General features: G+C 48.3%; 7 protein-coding genes across 7 annotated transcripts; 1 reads left to right on the forward strand and 6 right to left on the reverse strand.

Moving 5' to 3' along the window:
* Positions 1–73: 73 nt before the first annotated feature.
* On the reverse strand, positions 74–2,664 carry BC939DRAFT_502869 (rab-GTPase-TBC domain-containing protein; the record flags this gene model as incomplete). The annotated part of the gene is made up of 7 exons (XM_051560334.1): positions 74–241; positions 408–545; positions 644–1,110; positions 1,228–1,351; positions 1,461–1,507; positions 1,614–1,771; positions 1,916–2,664. 7 exons carry the CDS (start codon positions 2,662–2,664, stop codon positions 74–76), a joined length of 1,851 nt encoding a protein of 616 aa, XP_051412493.1.
* Positions 2,665–5,455: 2,791 nt separating this feature from the next.
* On the reverse strand, positions 5,456–7,415 carry BC939DRAFT_450437 (Glyoxalase/Bleomycin resistance protein/Dihydroxybiphenyl dioxygenase). The gene is made up of 5 exons (XM_051555527.1): positions 6,989–7,415; positions 6,517–6,897; positions 6,150–6,390; positions 5,807–6,045; positions 5,456–5,690 (listed from the first exon to the last, which is right to left on the reverse strand). Exons 1-5 carry the CDS (start codon positions 7,214–7,216, stop codon positions 5,568–5,570), a joined length of 1,212 nt encoding a protein of 403 aa, XP_051412494.1. The 5' UTR covers positions 7,217–7,415; the 3' UTR covers positions 5,456–5,567.
* A 333-nt stretch (positions 7,416–7,748) lies between these two features.
* On the reverse strand, positions 7,749–8,680 carry BC939DRAFT_484003 (uncharacterized protein; the record flags this gene model as incomplete). Its single annotated transcript, XM_051559227.1, has 4 exons — positions 7,749–8,076; positions 8,170–8,246; positions 8,358–8,414; positions 8,510–8,680. 4 exons carry the CDS (start codon positions 8,678–8,680, stop codon positions 7,749–7,751), a joined length of 633 nt encoding a protein of 210 aa, XP_051412495.1.
* A 114-nt stretch (positions 8,681–8,794) lies between these two features.
* BC939DRAFT_152339 (ATP10 protein-domain-containing protein) lies at positions 8,795–10,456 on the reverse strand. The gene is made up of 5 exons (XM_051550231.1): positions 9,884–10,456; positions 9,680–9,779; positions 9,380–9,583; positions 9,196–9,282; positions 8,795–9,107 (listed from the first exon to the last, which is right to left on the reverse strand). Exons 1-5 carry the CDS (start codon positions 10,330–10,332, stop codon positions 8,910–8,912), a joined length of 1,038 nt encoding a protein of 345 aa, XP_051412496.1. The 5' UTR covers positions 10,333–10,456; the 3' UTR covers positions 8,795–8,909.
* On the reverse strand, positions 10,457–14,332 carry BC939DRAFT_152399 (uncharacterized protein). Its single transcript, XM_051550232.1, has 4 exons — positions 14,103–14,332; positions 11,083–13,910; positions 10,774–10,993; positions 10,457–10,674 (listed from the first exon to the last, which is right to left on the reverse strand). Exons 1-4 carry the CDS (start codon positions 14,160–14,162, stop codon positions 10,582–10,584), a joined length of 3,201 nt encoding a protein of 1,066 aa, XP_051412497.1. The 5' UTR covers positions 14,163–14,332; the 3' UTR covers positions 10,457–10,581.
* A 1-nt stretch (position 14,333) lies between these two features.
* BC939DRAFT_152412 (uncharacterized protein) lies at positions 14,334–16,659 on the forward strand. Its single transcript, XM_051550233.1, has 7 exons — positions 14,334–14,559; positions 14,810–14,970; positions 15,054–15,147; positions 15,249–15,343; positions 15,440–15,518; positions 15,629–16,267; positions 16,355–16,659. The coding sequence occupies exons 1-7, from the start codon at positions 14,425–14,427 to the stop codon at positions 16,460–16,462; spliced, it is 1,311 nt and encodes a 436-aa protein (XP_051412498.1). The 5' UTR covers positions 14,334–14,424; the 3' UTR covers positions 16,463–16,659.
* On the reverse strand, positions 16,655–19,197 carry BC939DRAFT_450445 (prolyl-tRNA synthetase). Its single transcript, XM_051555528.1, has 5 exons — positions 18,719–19,197; positions 18,519–18,612; positions 18,254–18,389; positions 18,000–18,154; positions 16,655–17,897 (listed from the first exon to the last, which is right to left on the reverse strand). The coding sequence occupies exons 1-5, from the start codon at positions 18,815–18,817 to the stop codon at positions 16,792–16,794; spliced, it is 1,590 nt and encodes a 529-aa protein (XP_051412499.1). The 5' UTR covers positions 18,818–19,197; the 3' UTR covers positions 16,655–16,791.
* Between the last annotated feature and the right edge of the window lie 1,101 nt (positions 19,198–20,298).

Genomic DNA, 20,298 nt, shown 5'->3' on the forward strand with positions numbered 1-20,298 from the left:
TACGTTCGTTGTATTTTTTTTCTCTGCTTTATTCCAACAACATGATGATTGTCTCGGGTCTCGCTGGATACTACTACTTCGGATCACGCATACCAGCCCTGGAAGCCCTGACGGTTTTCCTTTTGGCCCTAAACTGATCATACCGGCGATCGATATCCTTAGTCGTCAGATCAAACGAGCCCAGCCGTTTGAAGCATGCCTCCATCAACTTGTGGCAGTCGATCATTCGCTTGGGTATATTCTACAATTTCGCAGCCAAAGAGCATAGAATGGGGATTTAAAAAAAAAAAAAAAAAAAAAAAAGGAGCGGGGAATGTTAGTTTTTGAAGCGGAAAATCGCATTTGTAGATGCAGTTGTTGACCAGTTCTCGGAATGAGAGGGTATGGGAAAGGGGAGGATTCGTTACCTGGACCACTTGAAAGACCTCCAAGGGGTCGTCGATTTTTGCGATCTCGGCCTCATGCAGTCTCATGATGGTGAGCGCGACTCGAAAGAGGATCTTCCGACCCTCGTAAAAGAAGCAATCCCATACTCTCAAAATCGACTTTTTTTTTTAAAAAAAAAAACCTGAGATTAGACCATTGGTTCCTGCCGCTGCTCAAGTTCATCATCATTCGCATCAGCGCCCATCTTCATACATACCTCGACGGGAAGGATATTGATAAAGAGTGTCAGGAACCAATGACTCGTCACAAGTGTCACTGTCGGCAACCCTGCGCCCTCATCCATCTCAACCGCATTAGCCCCACCACTGAATTTCGCCCAAATAGCCGGCAGACGTTCCATAACTAAGGTCATCAAGACTGCTTGATCGATATTCGCGCCCTCCATCGTCACATCATACATTCCCTCTGGCAGGAAATTCTGTATGATTACAGACAATGTCCAAAACGACTGCTCCTCGTTCATGAAGAGCAAGAGCATCCCGGCAATATAGTTGAGCGATTGACAGTATCCGATCGAGGGACAGTGGAGAGAAAAGGCGAGGAGAACCCGGCGGAGGGATTGAATCGCGGCGACATTGTCGGTGGAGAGGTGGGAGGCGCCGTCTTGGTGTTGGGTGATCTGGGATTTGAAGTTAATATTTTCGGGGAAGGTCCTGTGGAGATCTATGGTGATATAATCATACGCAGTATTGTTGGCATTGGGATTTTTTTTTGGAGATATTTACGGTGATGAGATGGGGAGCATGTGTGTGTGGGGAGCAGGAGGGGGTGGACAGTTACCTCGCTCGATAACTTCGGCATGTTCGTTTGATGGCCCTTTGGCCTTGGCTTGAGCAACCAGTCGTTTGAACAGTCCTGGATTTGCCTTACATTTGTCCTCTGCGCCGCTGTAATGGAACCATGCCTATTTCAAAAGAAAGGATGTCGATGGTGACACAAAAATATAAATAAAGTTTTCGTCGCATTTCTCATCTGGCCCATATTGTTTCTTGCCCGATCGAAGAAATACTTACTTCGCCTCGGAGCGCTGCTGGGATGCCCTTGCGGATGTATCTCTTGACTAAAAAAATTCCCGAGATCAAAAGTATCCAAATTATACATGACATCAGCAAAAAGAGTTCTATAGAAGTCTTTTCAGGGTAACAAACCAAGAAGATGGGTCTTACGTTTTGCAGATCTGGGGGGCAATTCTCCATGAGAATCATTCATGAAAATAGCCCACTTCTGACGACGCCTCTCCATGATCGGAATATAGTAGGTCTCAAAGATCACAAAGTCGTGGTGTGAGAGCCATTGTGATTCCTTCTTAAACCCATATTGATCTCTAGTAATAAAGAAAAGATGTTCCAGAGAAAGGAGGTGTGGTTCAATGGACTAGTTATATATATTTTTCTCATGAGAGCAATATATATAAAAAAATATTGTCAGAGATTCTGGACTTTTTGAAGTGCGATCAAGAGTCTCTTACCGCTCAACGTGTTCATCATCGTCCTTTTCAACAAGGACAATGGGCTTCAGTTTGGATGTCTTTGGTTTCGGTTTGGGGTCCAGCTGCCCTGATGTTCCATTGAATGACCGTGTCTCCTTTGATTCACTCGTATAATTGCTCTGCGTGGCTGTCTGTGGAAAAAATGACAGCTTTGGGGTTGATCGTGAAGCGACCTGGTTGGTCTGGATATTGAGATTTTGGTATGGCGAATGTGAAGCAGGAGCCTGTGTTGCATGATAGTCTTGCTGCTCCAGTTGGTGTTGTTGCTGTTGCTGTTGCTGCTGTTTCTGAGGAAAGGAACGCTCGCTGCCGCCGTGTTCGTAACCATACCCGTTTCCTGAATGAGGTGGCGCCTTCCCATTCCGATATGACGTCGGTGCCGAGCGTTCGGAGGAATATTGGTCCTGACTCTCCACTGTCGCCGGAGATCCATAAGCGTCCAGTTGAGTCTGCGTCAAGCTAGGGGAGTTGATATGGACGTCGTCAAAGTTCCTGTGGAGACCATGCATGGTCGGGTCTGCGGTGTGAGACCGAACTCGACGTAGGCCATCGACGGATTTGCTGGTCTTGAGCTGTCGCCGTGGGCTCTGGTCCTGGTCCTGGTCCTGATCCTGGTACTGGTATTGCTGCTGATGTGTAGATGATGTGCTGTCCCCTCGTCTGACAAAGTCATTGCTCCTGTTACGGTTGAGCGACGTGGGCACCGGTGCGGGTGTAGCCATGGCCATGGGTGCCTTTTCGTCCTTTTGCGGAACTCGAGAGAGAGGGAGAGAGCGAGTGGCGCCTTTGCTGCCTGATCAGATATTGAGTATATCGCTATGTGGGTTTAATTGGTGATAGGTAGTTGCCGTTCGTGAGCTGATTTCTGTACTTGACTTGAGGTACCAGGTTTGGTAGAGAGCGTCGTCGATAGACTGCAGTCGGTCGTTAATAATAAAGAACTAGTTCTCCTCTGTATGATTTATGCGATGGGCAGCTGCTCCCGGTTTCTTGGTTCCCTTGGGTTCCTTGGGGTTTCTTTGATTCCTGTCCTTTAGACTGAGGTGAAGGAATGAAGAATATGAAAATCAAACCGAGAGAACAAAAGAACGAAATAACGAAAGAACGAAAAAAAGGAGCGAACTAAAGCAGGCAAGAATAACTTTTAAACAATAGTCAGAGATATAAAAAGAAAAGGGCACGCCAGGAGTATCGGACGGGGCCGAGACGGGAGGAAGGAGCGGAAACAGACACAAAAGAAGAGAAGGAGGGCTGCATTGGCAGCTGGATGGTGGTGGAATGCTGGGATGAACTCTGTCGAATGGGAAGGAGGGATGGAGTGTGATGGGATGGGATGAAGAAAGTGGATCCCACGCCTGACACAAAACCTTATTCGTTTCACCTTGTTCAATTGGGTATCCTCAGCCTTGAAGTCGTTTGACGCCACCAAATGAATACATCAAGGCCATCAATTGTCTATAGTTCAGCATGGTTAAATAGTTAGACTATCCTAACAAAAGAGCCCAGGACCCTTTGCATCGCATGCTCGGCACTGGCTACTTCATCTTCTTTCCTCCCCCATGGCCCCGAGCAAGTACCGGCCATTTTGAATTTAATGGGCAGACATTGCCAGCAAGAGAGGACGCCTGTTCGGATAAGTTGCAGCAATCCTAGCCAGGGCAATGTGGGGTAAGCATTTAAGGTTATAGCAGGGGAAATGCGCGAGATGCTTGGCCATAAGAAACTGCGCCAGAAGATCTTTCGGATCGTACAGCAGAGGGGCTTGAGCAGCACAGACACACCTACTGTGTCAATTGGTACGATACTCCAAATCAATAGGCTCCGTCGCAACGTCTCTGCGCGTCCACAAAAAAAAGAAACGCGTCAATGCCATCTCCACACCAGTTTCAGCGTTCGCAGCGACTTTCTAGGACCAAAATACACAAAACAGAGCCATTTAATCTTAGTCATTTCCCCGATACGTTAATACATGGACATTATTCAGTACCTGTTTATTTGAACTACCTTGTTTCGAGACTTGGACTTGACATGAAGTCATCTAAAAGCATAGAGGCCTTTAGACAGATGGGCTTGAGAAGGTCATCTTGGCGCAAAAATGACACATACAGACATGGGCAAGTGAACTTGAATCTAGATCTCATCTCGTCTGCAGAAAAATGCGGCAGCGGAAGATTGTTGAGCAGGGAACGACTAACAACGAAGCTTGATAACTTTCGTTCCCAAGAAAATGAAAGAAATTAGTCTCCAGCATCGCATTGAAGCTTATCCAGTGTCCGGACACTATGGCAGAAACGAAGACTGTTGCAGCATGTTCTCCCAATGTTGGGACCAGAGATTGGGTTATAAACACGATGCACACCATGAGGATGACTAAGAATGTTTTGTCTGGCTTTCCTAACTTACTAGGTATTATTGGATGAGCCACACTCAACAGGAATTTGTTTTCATGTTCAGCAAGGGCAACATCCCACATTATAACCGCAGAGGCACATCTAGTTCGTTATGATTCAGCTGTAATCTCACAAGAACCTGCGTGGCAAAAGAAGAGCTGAAGCTGATAAAAGAAGGAGACTTGGATTCGAGTCCTGTTCACTGTCACTGGCATTGAGAGCGGAATGATTTAAATGGAGAAGGGTATATCGCAAAGTTGCTGTGTGCGGCATATATATTTACCGCCGGTTCTAGATTTTATTTTTTTCAATATTTGCCACTAACAAGCACGCATACAAAGGACGAGGGCAGCAGCGGCAACAATATGGAAAAGCAAATTGATTATCGGATTTATGCCTGCTGTCAAATACCGTCGGGGATCGCTGTAGTTGACCATCTGAAGCCTAGCTGATCGATAGATGGGCTCCGTATCCTGATCGAGTCGGGTACAGTGAGCTATGGCCCTCACTCCCGCCCCCACAGCGTTCTGTGGACTTTTTCACCGGGCGCCAGAGATTCAGTTATGTACTTCTGCCATATTGCGGGCCCACAGCTCTGTTTCCGCTCTGTCGCTTTCTATTGTCGGACACCACAAACGAGCGCCCTTCGAATATGTATAATATGCAATCGCTCGGAAGTAATAGCCACCCATTGTTTGTTTTAAACTCGGCGTATCCACTACCACTTCACTTGCACTCTCTGAGTATCCAAACGCTGCTCATGGAACCTCTATTCCCTTGAAAAGGCCGGGATCTGCTCCGACAACGGCTACAGAACTATAAACCCTGGGCTGAGCATAGGTTTCACAAGGCGCTGGAACAACAGTAGAGGGGTCTTAAGAACAAATGGAGCTGCGCAAAGTGGGATGAAAATAATGGTTATAGACAAAAGAGCGCGGATAAAGACTTGGTCAGTAAAATTGCAATGGCTCGATGGTAGCGAAATGTCTCAAAGGGGAAAAGGGGTATAGCTCAGAGTAGAGCGCTACCGCAATAACTGATGTTAACAACGGCCATGATGAATGCTTGGTTCATTATTGCGGATATCTTGCCTCGTTGGTCTGTTCAACGTCTTGCGCTCATAAAAAATCTCAGTTGCAGAATTCTCGTTTATTTTAGGAACGACACAAACAAGATAGTAGAAAGGAGGACCCAAAATTTCTCATAGCTACATAGGGTGCGCTAGGCCGAGACATGGCCGCTCACTTGTCCTTGGACACCGCCACTGGTAGCGAGTTAATGGTAAGAACATTGCCATCTGGGTCTGTAAACTGCGCCATGGATCCCCAGGGCATCTCTGTAGGAGGCATCTTGAATTCGACGCCCTAGAAAAAAAGTGAAAATAAACACAGGTATACATATCAACCATTAATCTCCCATGTTACGCCGACCCATTTCGCGTCAAAGGCTCAACATTCAATATATGATTTCTTCGCCTTACCTTCTTGACCAATCTGCTGTAGGTCTCGTTCACATCCCTGACAGCGAAAGAGATGTCCGTGTTGTGTTTGGGAATGTCATTCTTCGAACCTTCACTCTTTCCAGCGCAGTAGACAGTGAACTTTGTCTTTTCCTGCTCATTCGCTACGAATTCGAGGTATCTACCGCCCTCGCCGCCGTGCTCGGGCTGGACATTCTCCACACATTGCAATTCCAGCGTTTTGGCGTAGAACTCATATGCTTTATATATATAAAACAAGAGCGAAGTGCGTGAGTTGAGGACATAATGCAGTCCTTGTTGTAACACCATTAAGCATATACCGAGCACAGATAGGATGAAGTACCTTGCTCCCAATCGTCGACACTGACTCCGGTTGAGTAGAGTCCAATGAAGGATGATGCAGGGCGGTATTCCCATCGACCGCCCTCGATGTACGCGCGGATGCGAGGGTTGCTCCCAAAGCGCTTGTACAACTTGTGAACAGCAGGTCGCACAGTCTCAGAAACGAGGGCATTCATGTGCTCTGGATACTCTGAGTAGAAATAATCCATCCAGTCAAACCAAGGGAACTCAGCAAACGTTGTCTATACGCAGTATAAGCGTTATAAACAAGCGCAATTGTTAGTCAAATGCTTATTTCAGTTTAGGTTATTGCGGCCGTGCACCTTCCAGAAAAAAGAAAAGAAAACAGAAAAGAGTTGAACTGTTACTTTTTCGCCCAAAAGATATCCGTTTGAGCCATTCTTCACGAGGTAACGCTCAAAGCCGTCAAAGTAGGGGGCTAACTTCTCAAAGGCGGCGTCGATGCATTCCTTCTTCTTAGGATCAGGCTTCATCCAGATATCCATGACTAAGACGTCAAGAACATTCTGGACGGCGCACTGGAAACACGCATCCAGCAAGGCGTCTTCTTCCAGAGTCCCACCAACAAGTCCAAAGAGACGGGCCAGATAACGGACCAAAGCAGGAACTTCGGGCACAGTGAAAGCGGACCCATCTGGCTTGAAATGGGTCAGGACAGGAAGAAGGCCGAATGGGGTGTCTTTCTTACCAGCAGGCCAGTCCACAGGTGCAGCGCTGGTGTACGTTGCCTATAATAGAGGCTGATGCGTTAGTCGATAAACACCAAACAACATACCATTCTTAGTCCCAAGAGCGTTGCATGACCATCATAGTACATACACCGACGTATTCGAGCAGCAGGCGGGGGACCTCGGCACGGGCCCGCGTGGCCATGTAAAGAACCTCGAACTTGGACTTTTTGAGGAACTCGGACTGGATGGTGTAATTATCCTTGGGGTAGGCATAGACGGGCTGGTCGACCTTGAGCTTCTTGACAGACTGTTCGGCGGCGGCCATATCGACGTCCTTGAGCGAACCGCTGCCGGATACAGAGGTTCTCTTGGTCATGGTGTGGACTTGGGTTGGGGATAAGGCTCTTGGTTGTAAGAAGGAGAGCGCTGGAATGCGGCTGATAGAAGGACGGAGACGAGAACGAAGGCGGATCGACGTGGCGGCGACTGGAAGGGGTGGTGGAGCGGTAGCGATGGGGTTGCTAAGAAGAAGAGGGATGATTATAGAGTATGGGAGGACAGAAAAGAAAGACAACGAGACGGCGCGTATTTATACTGTTGCCCTACACGCGAATTGGGTTTAGAAATTGGTGGCGGTTCATGTTCTCTTGGATGGACGCACTGAAAGAAAACGGCAAATGATTGGCTCAATCAAGTCAACAAAAACAACAGAAAAAGAACGGCGTCAGGCATCAACCAGCACAGGCTCAGCCTAGGCCGGAGCGGACCAATACATGAATGCCATCAATAGTGATTCCCTCATACGGAAAATGTAAAAAGGTTATAGAGTAAAAGCAGTGTCTGGTTTTTATTGCAATTGCAACAAGTGCTTTACAGAACTGTGGGCGTTCGGATCAAGAGCTCGCTGTCTACAGCTTGCTCTTGAAAAATTCCTTCCATTGATCCAAAGTCCAGCCGCTGCTGATCGAGTTCTCCACAATCCCATCCCAAAGGGCCGTCGGCGATACGTGGATTCCGTTCTGTCGACCCAGCTTAACAAAGTATTTTAGGTCATTCGTGACCTTGTTGCCCGTGTTGGTCGCCTCTTGAGCGTCCTGGACAGAGACGATGTGCAGAAGACCGTGCACACCTTCCTCCGTGATCGTTGGAGAGGATGTCAACGTCAACCCAGCAAGAGCGGCCAGACCCCTGTATCCATCCGCGCGGCTTTTCTCGATGATAGTTTCGTCAAAAAATCTCGAGGATTCCGAAGAAGAATAGTTTATGGTTAGATTATCGCGACATGAGAAGCAATGACGACAACAGCTCCTTCTATCATTCATGGCATACCTCTTTTGCTGAGTGAACAGCACATTGCTGAATGGGGCAAACTGTGATGGGTCAATCTTTTCAACAGCGAGCGCAGCCTTGGCAAAAGGAGCCGTAACAGGGAGAGGTAGAAGATCGATGTACGTCAACACTCCAGTCCATTATACGAAAAAGCATGGAAAAATTAACACGCTGGTCGCATCATTCACCTCTGCTGTCAAAGTAGACGCCGGGTGCCATGGTTGGATCTGGTTTCTCACGATCACCTAATGTAATGTTTCCACAAATCAAAGTCAGGTATGCTGGCCCACTGTGCGGCCCTCTTATGCGGACATACCAACTGAACATTCACGCTGCCTACCTGAAAATGACCTGGATGTTCCTTTTCGAGCCAGGGGAGCACATGGTTGTAGACCTGGTCCCAGATTTTAGCCGAAAATGGGCACACGTAGTCCAGGTACAGTTCGAGCGTGTGGCGTGCGTCGGCCGTGCCAGCGATGCGATGTCCAGAGTATTGAGGTGGAAGAGACATGGTACACAGTCAGTTGAGAGGATGGAGGAGAGGATGAGGAGAATGAATGGAGGAGAAAGTCGAGGGTGAATCATTCTGCTTTGTACGGCACGGTCTGCGCGCAAAACTGATGCAATCCACCACAAATACGCGATTCGTGCGAAATTTGTCGTCAGTAGTCCATGTGCTGTCCAATTACGCGCGTGCATTTATTCTTGTCTACAGGTACATGTGTGCAAGAGCAGTCCGTCTATCGTTCTGCGCGCTCGGAGAGTCGCTGCACACTGTCGAGGAGCGTCTGAAGCTCCGCGTCGAGCGCTTTTCCCTGGGCACCCCATCGGATCTTGCAGTTGTTGTCGACCAAGAAGATATATCCCAGATAGGAATTCTGCATGCTCAGCGAGTCCTTCAGATGCTTAATGGATTTGTAGTGCAGTATGTAGTTTGCCTATTTACCATGAGTAGCAGACCAGAGGTGAATAAAAGCTATATAAAGAATCGACCTAACATTCTACTCATGTAGCCGAGTCCCTTACATGTCGCTCCTCTGGAATAGTTTTTCTGACGAAGGGTACCATCATCCGCACTAACCCGGCCTTTAAAGGGTTCTCCTGAATATTGAGCTATAAATGACGTGATGCTAGTCAGTACCGAACTCAGTTACACAGCTTTTACGGAGATTCATCGTTCTTTCCGATACCATTGCTGGTTGGTCCTTACCTCGACAAGCTGGATCTTAGAGTTCCTTGTCCCCATAGGCCATCTCTTCAAGAATGGGGTCATGAACGTCTCGATCTGCTCTTCGCCAAAGCGTGTCCCTGAAATCGCCACCACGCTGATCTTTCCACGCAAGATGTCGACTAGCTCCACAGGCTCTGACGTTTTGAGTGAAGTACCAATGATGTTAGGCATATACAGTGCTTTCTAGAAAATCGAAAGAGGAACAAATGACATATTATTATTTTGCTAGGGCCATTCCAGGTCCGCATCGAGTCGTCTTTCAGCCATGTCAAGACATACGTCGGCACTAATCATGTTAGCTGTTCCTTTCCAAAGCTTTGATCCCGCCCTTGAGAGCTCGCTAAACTCTTTAAAGTAGCCTGACTGGAAATCGTACAATCTATCAAAGGCGTGGACATGAAACCAAAATCGCATTTGTCAATACCCTCAAGCTGTATCACTAAAACAAGAATAACATCAAATAGGACAACCCTCCATGCTTACAATTCTTTCCGCGTTTCCAGATTCTTTTCCTTGTCCGTCCAGTCGTTAACCTTGCTCTTTATCTCGTCTTTAGCCTTTGCGAATGGAGACCGCTTCGAGTTTGCCTGCGCAAGCGCGATGGATTTGGTGCTTTTGGGTTGCTCAGGTACTCCGAATCGTCCGCCATAGGGCGACAGGGGCAGCTCTCTTGGGGCCTCATTATCATCAGGGCCATTTTCCGTTTGCTTTCTGGCGTCGATAGTTTCTTTAGGAATAGAGGGTGTTTCCTGAAGAATGCGGGAGCTCGTGGATAAAGCGTGCCGCGACCCTGTGCTCCTGATCCTGAAGCTCGACTGTGCTGTTGCCGCTCTGCAAGTCGATGTCGAAAAGAGTCTAGGCGCATGAGGGCGATTTAAATGGAGGAAGAAGTTTCCTGTCCGGAGCACAATCTTGCCTGTATTGAGTGCCATCTAGATCCGTCGCCGTTCGAGGGGTGAATGGGAATCCAGGGCCCTGATCCCGATCAGCAACGCCCCTTCGCGGTTGGGGGTGCGGCTTGGCAGAGGTGACTGTTGCGGTCAAGCCCGAATCCCTTCGAAGCTCGGAGGTGGTATCGCTCCAATTGCTTCAGTTACCGCAGTTGCTTCAGTTGTTAATGACTTTATTGAAAAGTAGCTAAAAGTCCTGAAGCGCTATCCAAGCTCTACTCGCGCCTGGAGTCAAGAAACAGGCTTTTCCGGATCCGTGCTCATAAATACGTCGTACACTCTCCTCGAAATGACTTTGCCCAGGGTAGATCGTCTGCCAATAACCTGTATCATTGAGGCACAACGACAGTCTAGGTTAGGAATTGGGGAAGACGACTATGTAGACATTGGAAACAATTTACTTAATCATAAAAATGTTCTTACCGGGATTCCCTCCAGCATCAGCTGGGCCTGATAAGGGGTTGTGCACTGTCGATATCCCTCATAGAGGCTCTTGAGGGACGGGTATTCCTCTGCGATTGACTTTGCAATGATGTTCGTAATCATGTGGATCTCTTGCAGACTTTTGATCCAGGTGTCCTTCGGGTCTGCGCCAGACCTGATGCCCTCGACGCAGACATTCAATCCTGTCTTGCGTGCATTGCTAAAGGATGCGTAAAGGAGGATGCTATTAGCAACACGTCTCTGCATGCACAAGATTGAGCAAGATGTCGGTATAATATTAGACTTTACCTGTATGGTCGTAGTCCGATTTGCTCAGTTAGACTGGCAATTGTATTAGCCGCTTCTTCGTCGTCGTCGGTGTGAATAACGAGGCAATGCTGATCAAGTTGAAGCCATAGCATCTCTTGCTCAATGCGTTCCCGTTCATTGCGCTCGTGTTCAATTTCTGTTGCATTTCTAGACGGTGCCGAATTCCGGCCAGATTCAGAGCCGATAGCACGAACCGCCTGTTTAAACTGCCTATTTGTTGCTGTCCTTCGGCTGCGGAAAAAGCTCTCCATTCCCACGACCAGAAAGATAATACGCTGTTGCTGCCCATGGTCCTCTCTGAGCTGCATCGTCTGGTGGTGCAGCTTGCCAGCCATCTTTAGTCGCTCCTTGTTCTTTCTCATCCTTAAGTCCCGCTTGATAATGGCAAGGTGACCTCTAAGACGTCCTTCGTCCATCAGCTCTGTAAAATGACTTGCGGTCATGTAGATGAGCGTAAACGCTTCCAGCTCGACTTCCTGCTCCGCAACAGGTATGAAGTGGCCCTGATCTTCGTCGTATCGATGGTTGACTATGCGGTACCAGAACGCGATATTTGGAATGGGACATGGGTCGCATGTAATGGACGCATCGATGACCTGGCTGCGATTACTGCGCGAGACCTCCGCCCCAGCTACTGCGAGAACGTTGACCTTACATTCAATCGCAGCGAGATAGGCCTGCACCGTGAGACCAAAGTCTGAATTGTAGAATGACTCCTCGATGCACACAATCATCTCTTTAGCGCCTTCCGATTTTGTGGTAAGCCTGTTCGCAATCCGCAACTCGCGCAGAGCCTTCTTCTCAGCCTGCCTCTCCTCCTCTTTCAGCAAACGTTCCTGTTCCTTTTGTTCTCGCTTCTTTTGCTGCTCCTGTTCGCGGGCAGCTTTCTTGGCCTGTTTCTCAGCCTCCTTAGCCTGTCTTTCAGCCTCCTTGGCCTGCCTTTCAGCCTCCTTGGCCTGCCTTTCAGCCTCCTTGGCCTGTTTCTGCTTCTCCTTTTCTGCCTTTTTGCGTTGGATCTCTGAGGCAGCCCCATCTTTGTCCAGACCATCGTCATCAACATCGCTCGGTGGCCTTGCCCTCTTCTGCCTCTGCTTTGCTCGTCCGACTATCTCCTCTTCCAATGAAAGCGACTCTCCCATGCCTCGATCTCCCGCTGTAGATGACCATGTTGAACCCAAATCGTCGTTCCAATCCAGCAGGTCCGTGGATGCAGACGTAGCTCTATTCTTTCCTTTCCGACTTGAGATGGCTGAAGGAAGAGATCCCAAGTCCTTGGTTGAACTGGTTCTCGATAATCCTGTCTGCTTTTGTCCTTTTGCCTTCCAACTCGCAGAAAACACATCACTCATGAGTTCGCCGTCGCTGTCGTTCAGTTCTTCCTGGGCCATTCTCGGCGGACTCAAGCTCGTATCAACCAGATGGTCCCAACGGTCATCCTCAAATGCCTCCATACTAAACGCGCTAGTTGTCATTGTGCCAGCACGCCATCCCTCATCGGGGTTCCATAAAGTAGATCCTTCGTCTTCTTTTCTGGTCGACCTAGGTAGCAAGTCTCTTGCCATGGGTGAGCCCTTGCGAGATCGATGCGAGAGCGTCGTTGGTGGGGATGAAGGTGGAGGGAGAACTTTTTTTGATGGCCATGGTGTTGGTGATGCCTCGCGCTCGTCAAAATCTGGCGAATATCTCCTGTACAGATCGTCTGTAGGCGATGGTGCCTTTGCATCGAAAGGATTGTTGGTATAGGAACGAAGACAACTTGGCATGGAAGGAGATGAGACCCCATGGTTCGTAAATGGTGCCCCAGGAGATGAAAGAATGACTGTCGGAGATCTGTGACCTTGCGCTGGCAAAGATATGAGCTCAAAATCCCAGTCCTGAAAAGCGTCGTTGTGAATGGGCGATACGAGTTGGAATTTGTCTGCATCCCTCCTGCTTTTCCGTGTAGGTGTGGAGTGGAGATCGATAACAACAGATTCTTCGTCTTCATTCCCCTCGAATGAAGTCTCCAGGTTCGTAGGCAAAGTCGAAGGACCGGGCTCGACTGTCTGTACTATTGTGTCTGGTATTCTCGTAATTCCGAACGTCCGAGCCTCCCTGTGATAATCCTCGTCACCGATCGCGAGCGGGTTCCTGCAAGGTTGAAGGGATGGTACATGCGTGGTCATAATGCTGTGTGTCCCGCGTTTCACCGTTGCCAGGTCTGGCGCTTGCTCAATCCTGACGCTGTTTGTTTCATGTTCAACTAAATGACGGCGGGTTTCCTGCTTCACTACCACTAGGTTTGGTTCCTGCTCAATCCTGACGTTGTTCATTTCGTACTCAATCAAAGGACGGTAGGTTTCTTGCTTCACCACCATCAGGTCTGACGTCTGTTCAATCCTGACGCTGTTTGCTTCATGTTCAACTAAACGGTGGTGGGTTTCCTGCTTCACCGCCACTAGGGCTGGTTCCTGCTCAATCCTGACGTTGTTCGTTTCGCGCTCAATCAAAGGGCGGTGGATCTCTCGCTTCACCGAAACTAGATCTGATTCACGTTTAATGGTTACGTTGTTCGATTTATGCTCAAACATATTGCGGTCCGGTTTATATTTGTCCATAATATGGAGTGGTTCGCTCTTCACTGTAGAATCGTGGTGGATAATGTCGCGGGCACTCCCTTTCCCATTGTCCTTTCGGGTGATGCCAGACATTAGACGCAAGAATTCGTCCTCATCACTGTTATCGTCCTCTGAGCTCGAAAACTGCAATACAATGTTGTCGCGAGATTGTCCTGCAACGGCAACAGGAGGATCCAAAGGTGTCAAAAACTAAATTGTCCGATAAAGGATAGCATTAGTCTCTCAGTCAGTTGAGGTCCTCATGTCTAATCTAAACCAAGAATGCCCATTAAACGGATTGATTTATACTTGTCCGTCAAAGATACGGTTGATTGTCATTTCGCTGTTTCCAGTGATGGTGAGGTCCTCGATAATGTCCTTCAGGGAGCGGTCACTACACACCAACAGGACATCTCGCGCCATATCCAGGATTTCCACGTCTGACGGAGCATTACGATCCATATTGCTGGCATTGAAGTTTGAGCTTCAAAGACGCGTTGTAATCACTCCGAGCGGATGAGTTGAAGGTGGGCTGAGTGGAGTGAAATGGTGAACGAGTCCTGATGGAGTCCCAGTAAAAGTGATATAGTGACCAAGCCACGAAGAGAGAGAGGTGCAGAGTAGGCTCGTTCCTGGAAACTGCGAACTGAGCAAAACGACCAAACCCAAGGGTCCAACAAGTACGACTCGGCATTATAATACATCATCAACCAGGAGCCCAAGGATGCAGGAAGTCAGAACATTCATCCATGAAGCGACCAGCGCCTTTAATAGTAAAGACAGAGATGGGATCACTCAACTGATCGCGCTCGAGGAAGCCGATCCGAGGCTAGCAAAACTCCAAGAGGCACTATACAAGGTAAAACGCCAGGGAGCGAAAGGAACAGATCGAGTTGCCATGTTGGAACAAGGCGGAGGATACGTCGGACAGAAAAGGATGATCAGGAGGGATTCATCAACCCTACACCTACACGTCCGACTAGGACACTGTCTTTAGCGCACACTAGCCTTTGTCGATGCGATCTCATCTGAGGCTAGAGCCTAGATCGTGTCATTTTGTTACCTATTTCGCCAACATTCTAATAGCCTTCTGCTGTATACTTGAATAGATGACTGAGGAGGCAATACGATCTACAGTTCAAAATGATATGAAGAACGGACCGAGGCCTCTGAAAGATTTTATCACAAACTATTTATTGTTTTCAATATCTTCTGCACTGGTGACATCGTCCATGGTCGACGTTTATGAGCAGCTTTCGACGTGCTACGGGTAAGAATGAACCAAACCCACTTCATCCAATCTGCAAGGCGCTATACTGAATGCTCTATTAAGCTGTGCTTCTCTTTCGCTAGAAACTTTCTATCTCTCTATGCGGCATCGGATGCCCAATGGCTAACGCCCCTCCTTATAAATCTTTCGAGTTCTTTGGTCACTTGGGCTGTCTATGTAAGCTTTGCTTTGTAACCTAACGTTTCTTCCGCAGAATATCTATAACAACACTCGAATGCTTTCTAATTAAACTATTCGAATAATGATATGAAAAATAGGCAGATGAAGAGAAACCAAAAGCCAAGGAGCTGAAGATCAGCGATGCTGCAGCAAAGCATCTTTCAAAGGCTTTTAATATTGTCATCAGCGACAAGTAGGTGCCGATTCATCTCGGAGCTTCTGCCATTTGCGTAGGACTTCTCTTTGCGCTTATTACTCAGTTCTAACTTGCACCTGCCACTTTTTTTAGAGTGCCCAATGCATTAAAGGATTCCAAGAAGATGGCGCTTTACTACTTGGCTAATCTGACGTTCCGCGTGTATTTCAAGGCAAGTTGATGCACCCTTGCATTGATATTGATGCATGTTGAGATTTGAGCTGGAAAATGCTATTTTTCCTAACGTCATCCAAAATATCTCGCCATCATCATCACTCACAGCTGCGGTCCACGCGCCTCATCCCCACCATGATCGCCAATATTTCCAAAGCAGGCGTCGATCTATCAAGCTACCCGATGAGCCAACAAGTCACCCACCGATACTACCTGGGTCGTTACTATCTTTACCAGCTCGATCTTCGCCGTGCGGAGCGGGAGTTAGCATTTGCCTTCAGGAACTCTCCAGACTTTGGAGATGACGAGAGCGATAACGGCATCATATACAACAACAGTCGACTCATTTTGATCTATCTCACTTCTTGTCGACTTTGCCTCGGTCGTATGCCCGCCATGCAATTACTGGAAGCGTACAATCTGTTACCATTTTTTGCACCGCTCATGACCGCTGTGAAGCTTGGAAACCTGGCCCTCCTAGATCAGACGCTGAGCTCGCCGGACTTCATGATGTGGTTTGTCAAGAAGGAGATATTTTTTTTGCTGAAGGAGAAGCTGACGGTTCTCTGCTGGCGATCACTCATCCGGAGAGTATGGCTTGCGTCTCAACACCCACCGGAGCCACCACAGTTGCGTGTTCAGCTGGAGGTGCTCTTCAATGTCGTGTTGGAGCTCATCAAGGACTCGACGTACGACATATACAACATATTTGATATTGAGTGCATTACAGCGTCGCTCTTGGATCAGGTATTATTCTGCTGCCTTACACTTTCCTTCCTTCAATTGTACGCAGAACGGAGCTTCAAAATTAATCCTTCTTCTTTGTTACCTTAGGGCTATATCAAGGGCTACATCCATTCGCAAAAAAAAATCCTTGTCCTCAGCAAAACTAATCCGTTTCCAATTGTTTATACCGTCGAAGTCATGGAAGAGGTCCTGTAAAACTTTTTTATTCAAAGTTGCTGCCGACATAGGTCATACCTAAAAATTTGTTAATATGGTGTCAGATCTTAACTCTTCCAGCTAGCAACCATAATTCTTGAAAAAGTCCTTTCTCGCTAGCGGGCGACATACATGTGGTTCGTTTGTTGTTGTTGTTGTTTTACTACCAGTGCGCTTCTCTTGATTAGTAGAAACAAAAATGTATTTATTCAATGGAAAGCTTGAGATACGAAAGACTCCTCTGACATATATGTGATCTGATTGCCGCCAATGGTCTTTCCACAGACAGTTAGAGCCGTGAAAATGCCCCCATCCCTGACGACCAGCAATTAGTAGCTGCGTCCAAACAATGCCCAGCGCTTGGCATCCTTTCCACAGGAGACGCACTTTGTCTCTCCGGCAACAATTGGTCTGTCCTGGGGCTGCTCCAAAGGAATGCACAGGGACTTTGCACCCATCGAGGGAGCCTTCTCGTCTTGCACCTCAGTCATGGCAATGCCAGTGCGCGCACTGTTTTCCTTAATCTCATCCTCACAGTTGGGGTCTTCGCACCAGGGGATCATGCAAATCTTCTTGTCATCGAGAGCAGGAACGAAGTCTTTCCAGTTCTCCACATAGGCAACGTTGGCATCACGACCCTCCTTGGCACGCTTGAACATATCAGACTGGACAGTGTCCAAAAGATCGCGAACGTCCTTGACAAGCGATTCATGCTGGATGGTGACCTTCTCTCCGTTGTCACGGCGAGCAGCCAAAGCCTGGTTGTTCTTGACATCCTTGGGTCCGACCTCGAGACGGACAGGGACACCGCGAAGCTCCCAGTGGTTGAACTTGTAACCGACCGAGTAAGTTGCGCGATCATCCACCTTGGCGCGAATGCCACCCTTCTTGAACTGCTTAAGAATGTCTGCAATGCGCTCCTCAATAGAAGCTTTTTCCTCATCCGTAGTCTTGCTGTTGATGCCGCAGGGAATGACAATGACCTGGACAGAGGCAACGCGGGGAGGCAAGACCAAACCTTTGTCATCTCCGTGAACCATGATCATGACACCCAAGCTACGGGTGGTCAAGCCCCAAGAGTTCTGCCAGGCATGCAGAGGAGGCCTGGCCTCGCCGTTGGGAAGAGGACCCTGGGGATCCTCAAAGGAAATGCCAAACATCTTAGCAAAGTTCTGGCCCAAGCAGTGAGACGTTGCAGCCTGGATACCACGTCCAGTCGTAGGAATGTAGCCCTCGATGGTGGTAGTGTACAGTCCTCCCGCGAATTTTTCCTTCTCGGACTTGACTCCCTTGATCACAGGGACGGCAAGAAGGTCCTCATAGACCTGGCGGTACAAATCCAGAATCTGGTGAACCTCCTTATCTGCCTCCTCCTTGGTGGCGAACGCAGTATGACCTTCTTGCCACAAGAACTCACGAGTGCGGAGGAAGGGCTCTAAGGTGACCAACAAGACCATGGGCATGAGATGTATGATTCCATAGTGCGTTCATGGAAGTGAGGTTATTGGACATTTGTATAGTGTATAGATAGACTTACGGGGGTTCTTGAACTCCCAACGGACAACGTTGCACCACTGGTTCAATCTCAGAGGAAGATCTCTGTGCGAGCGGACCCACTTGGCGTAGTAGGGGTACATGACGGTCTCGGACGTGGGGCGAACGGCGAGAGGCTCCTCCAAGTCGGTGTTTCCACTATTCGTGCAAACATGAAAAGTCTCAGTTATTAGTATATTGTGATCGGGAAGGCATTATCTCTCTATGCACCCTGTCCAAATCAGTCAAGATACATACGCCTTGGTGACCCACGCGACCTCGGCAGCGAAGCCCTCGACGTGGTCCTTTTCCTTCTCCAAGTTCTTTGCGGGCACGAACATGGGGAAGTACGAATTCTCAACGCCCAATTCTTGGATCTCATTGTCGAACCAGTCTAATTTGCCATAGCAATAAAGAAATGGTTGTCCCATCAATTGTGTTGATAAGTATTTTAGATTAGAGGACAATAAAGGAGACGTGCGCGATTGATGATATTGATGGTCAAGAAAGATATTGCACGTACGCTGGATCTCCTGCCAGATTCTGTAAGCCCAGGGTCTCAAGATGTAGCATCCACTAACATCGTAGTACTCGAGCATCTCAGAGCGGGTCACGACCTATGAAAATAAAGACGCGACGAAGCAGACACCAGTCAGAACACAGCTATAACGAAAATGAAGCGCGGCTGGTCCTGAGGCATAAAATGGCAACTGCTGAACATACCTGCTGATACCACTTGGGAAAGTCAACGTCCTTCTTGTACTCGATACCGATCTGGACAGCGCCAGTGGAGGCAGCCTCCTTCTTGGCCTTGGGAGCCATCTTATTGGCCTTGGGGGCCTTGTCCTTAGAGGCTTTGTCCTTAGAGGACTTGTCCTTAGAGGAGGTGGAAGCTTCAGCAGCTGTTTACAGGAAGAAAAGGGCAGAATAAAGAGAATGTGATGAGAGAGGGATGCTTCGGGTTGAAGAAGTGGATCGTAATTCAAGTTCGAGTCCAAGGTGGTGGCGCGTCCTGTTTTACTGGTTCCGTTCTCCCCTGATCAACTTTTGTTCTCGCTACAGTCCCTGTTCCAGTCCTGTTCCTGTTCCTGTTCCTGTTCCTGTTCCTGTCTCTGTCCCCGCTGCTGATGGCGCTTCCATAAACTGGATAGGATATCACCGTGTTGGTCGACAGGCGTGTCAACACACTTACACATGGTGGCTAGATGGAGGGAGGAGGTGTGTGTGGGAAGGATGCAGAAGATAAAGAGAAGGAAAAATAGAAACCAAAACAATTGACCAATAAACAGGCGGACGAATGGGAGTTTGAGGCACAGGCACAGGGTTTAATGGTTAAGGGGTCAGGAAGGGTCTGAGCTGTGTGTGGTTTGATAGTTTTTGAGTGCAGTAAACGAGGATGTAGACGCGGGATGAAGATTTGGGACAGGAAAGAGCGACACCACCTCGTTTTTATACGATGTTTGGGTGTACAGACTGTAGCCCAGAGGCCAACGTGACCCACCTTGCCCGCAGTGGGTGTTTCATGCTGCGGCCAATATCACTCATGACTCAAAAAACAAACATTTTGAGCTCCACGCGCCAAACGCGTAAACCATGTTCTCGCAGGGATTCCAGAGGGCAAAAAATGCTTTCTGTCTAGATAAAGGAGGAGAGACACTCATGCCGGAGCCTATTGCGAGGGTAATGTTTTAGGTCTCGGACGACATAGTGAACTAACGCCCTCATGTACCAACAAATAAGAAACACTCTTCTCTATACCGAATGATATAGTTGGGCTTGTTGAATAAGCATATCATAAATCTCGACTTGGTTGATCCGCCCTTCGATGAGTGCCAAGGCTACCCTGGATCCTTGAAGCTCTAGACGCCATAGTGCAGTTGCATTCACGCGCAAACACAGCACCACTTACTAAGAAGATATCGTGGTGCTCCATCGTTTGGTGCGGTCGACTCCCAGGGCGACTAGCTGCTGCTGATTGCGATCTTTTTGAGGCCTCGCTCAACAATTTCTATAATCGTTTTTTGAGCTGCAACTCGTTGACCAGCTCAAACAACGAGCCAATAGCAATGCGAAGAAAAAAATTGGTGGCAAACTAATTCCTATGGGCTGTATAGTTTCGCACAGGATGCCTAGCTGGTTTTGAGCCCCAGACACCGCAGTAAGCCGGGGCCTTGACGCTAAAAGCGCCGATCTGCAGACAATCAAAATTCGCCGCATGGTGTGGTGGTCTCCACTCCCAGGGTAGGCTCATTCCAGCCATCGTGACCTGGTCTGGCGTTTGCAAGATTCTTTTTCAGCAATCA

This window comes from Gamsiella multidivaricata (assembly GCF_025024155.1).
Source record: "Gamsiella multidivaricata strain RSA 2152 chromosome Unknown BC939scaffold_30, whole genome shotgun sequence".
Taxonomy (NCBI): Eukaryota; Fungi; Mortierellomycota; class Mortierellomycetes; order Mortierellales; family Mortierellaceae; genus Gamsiella; species Gamsiella multidivaricata.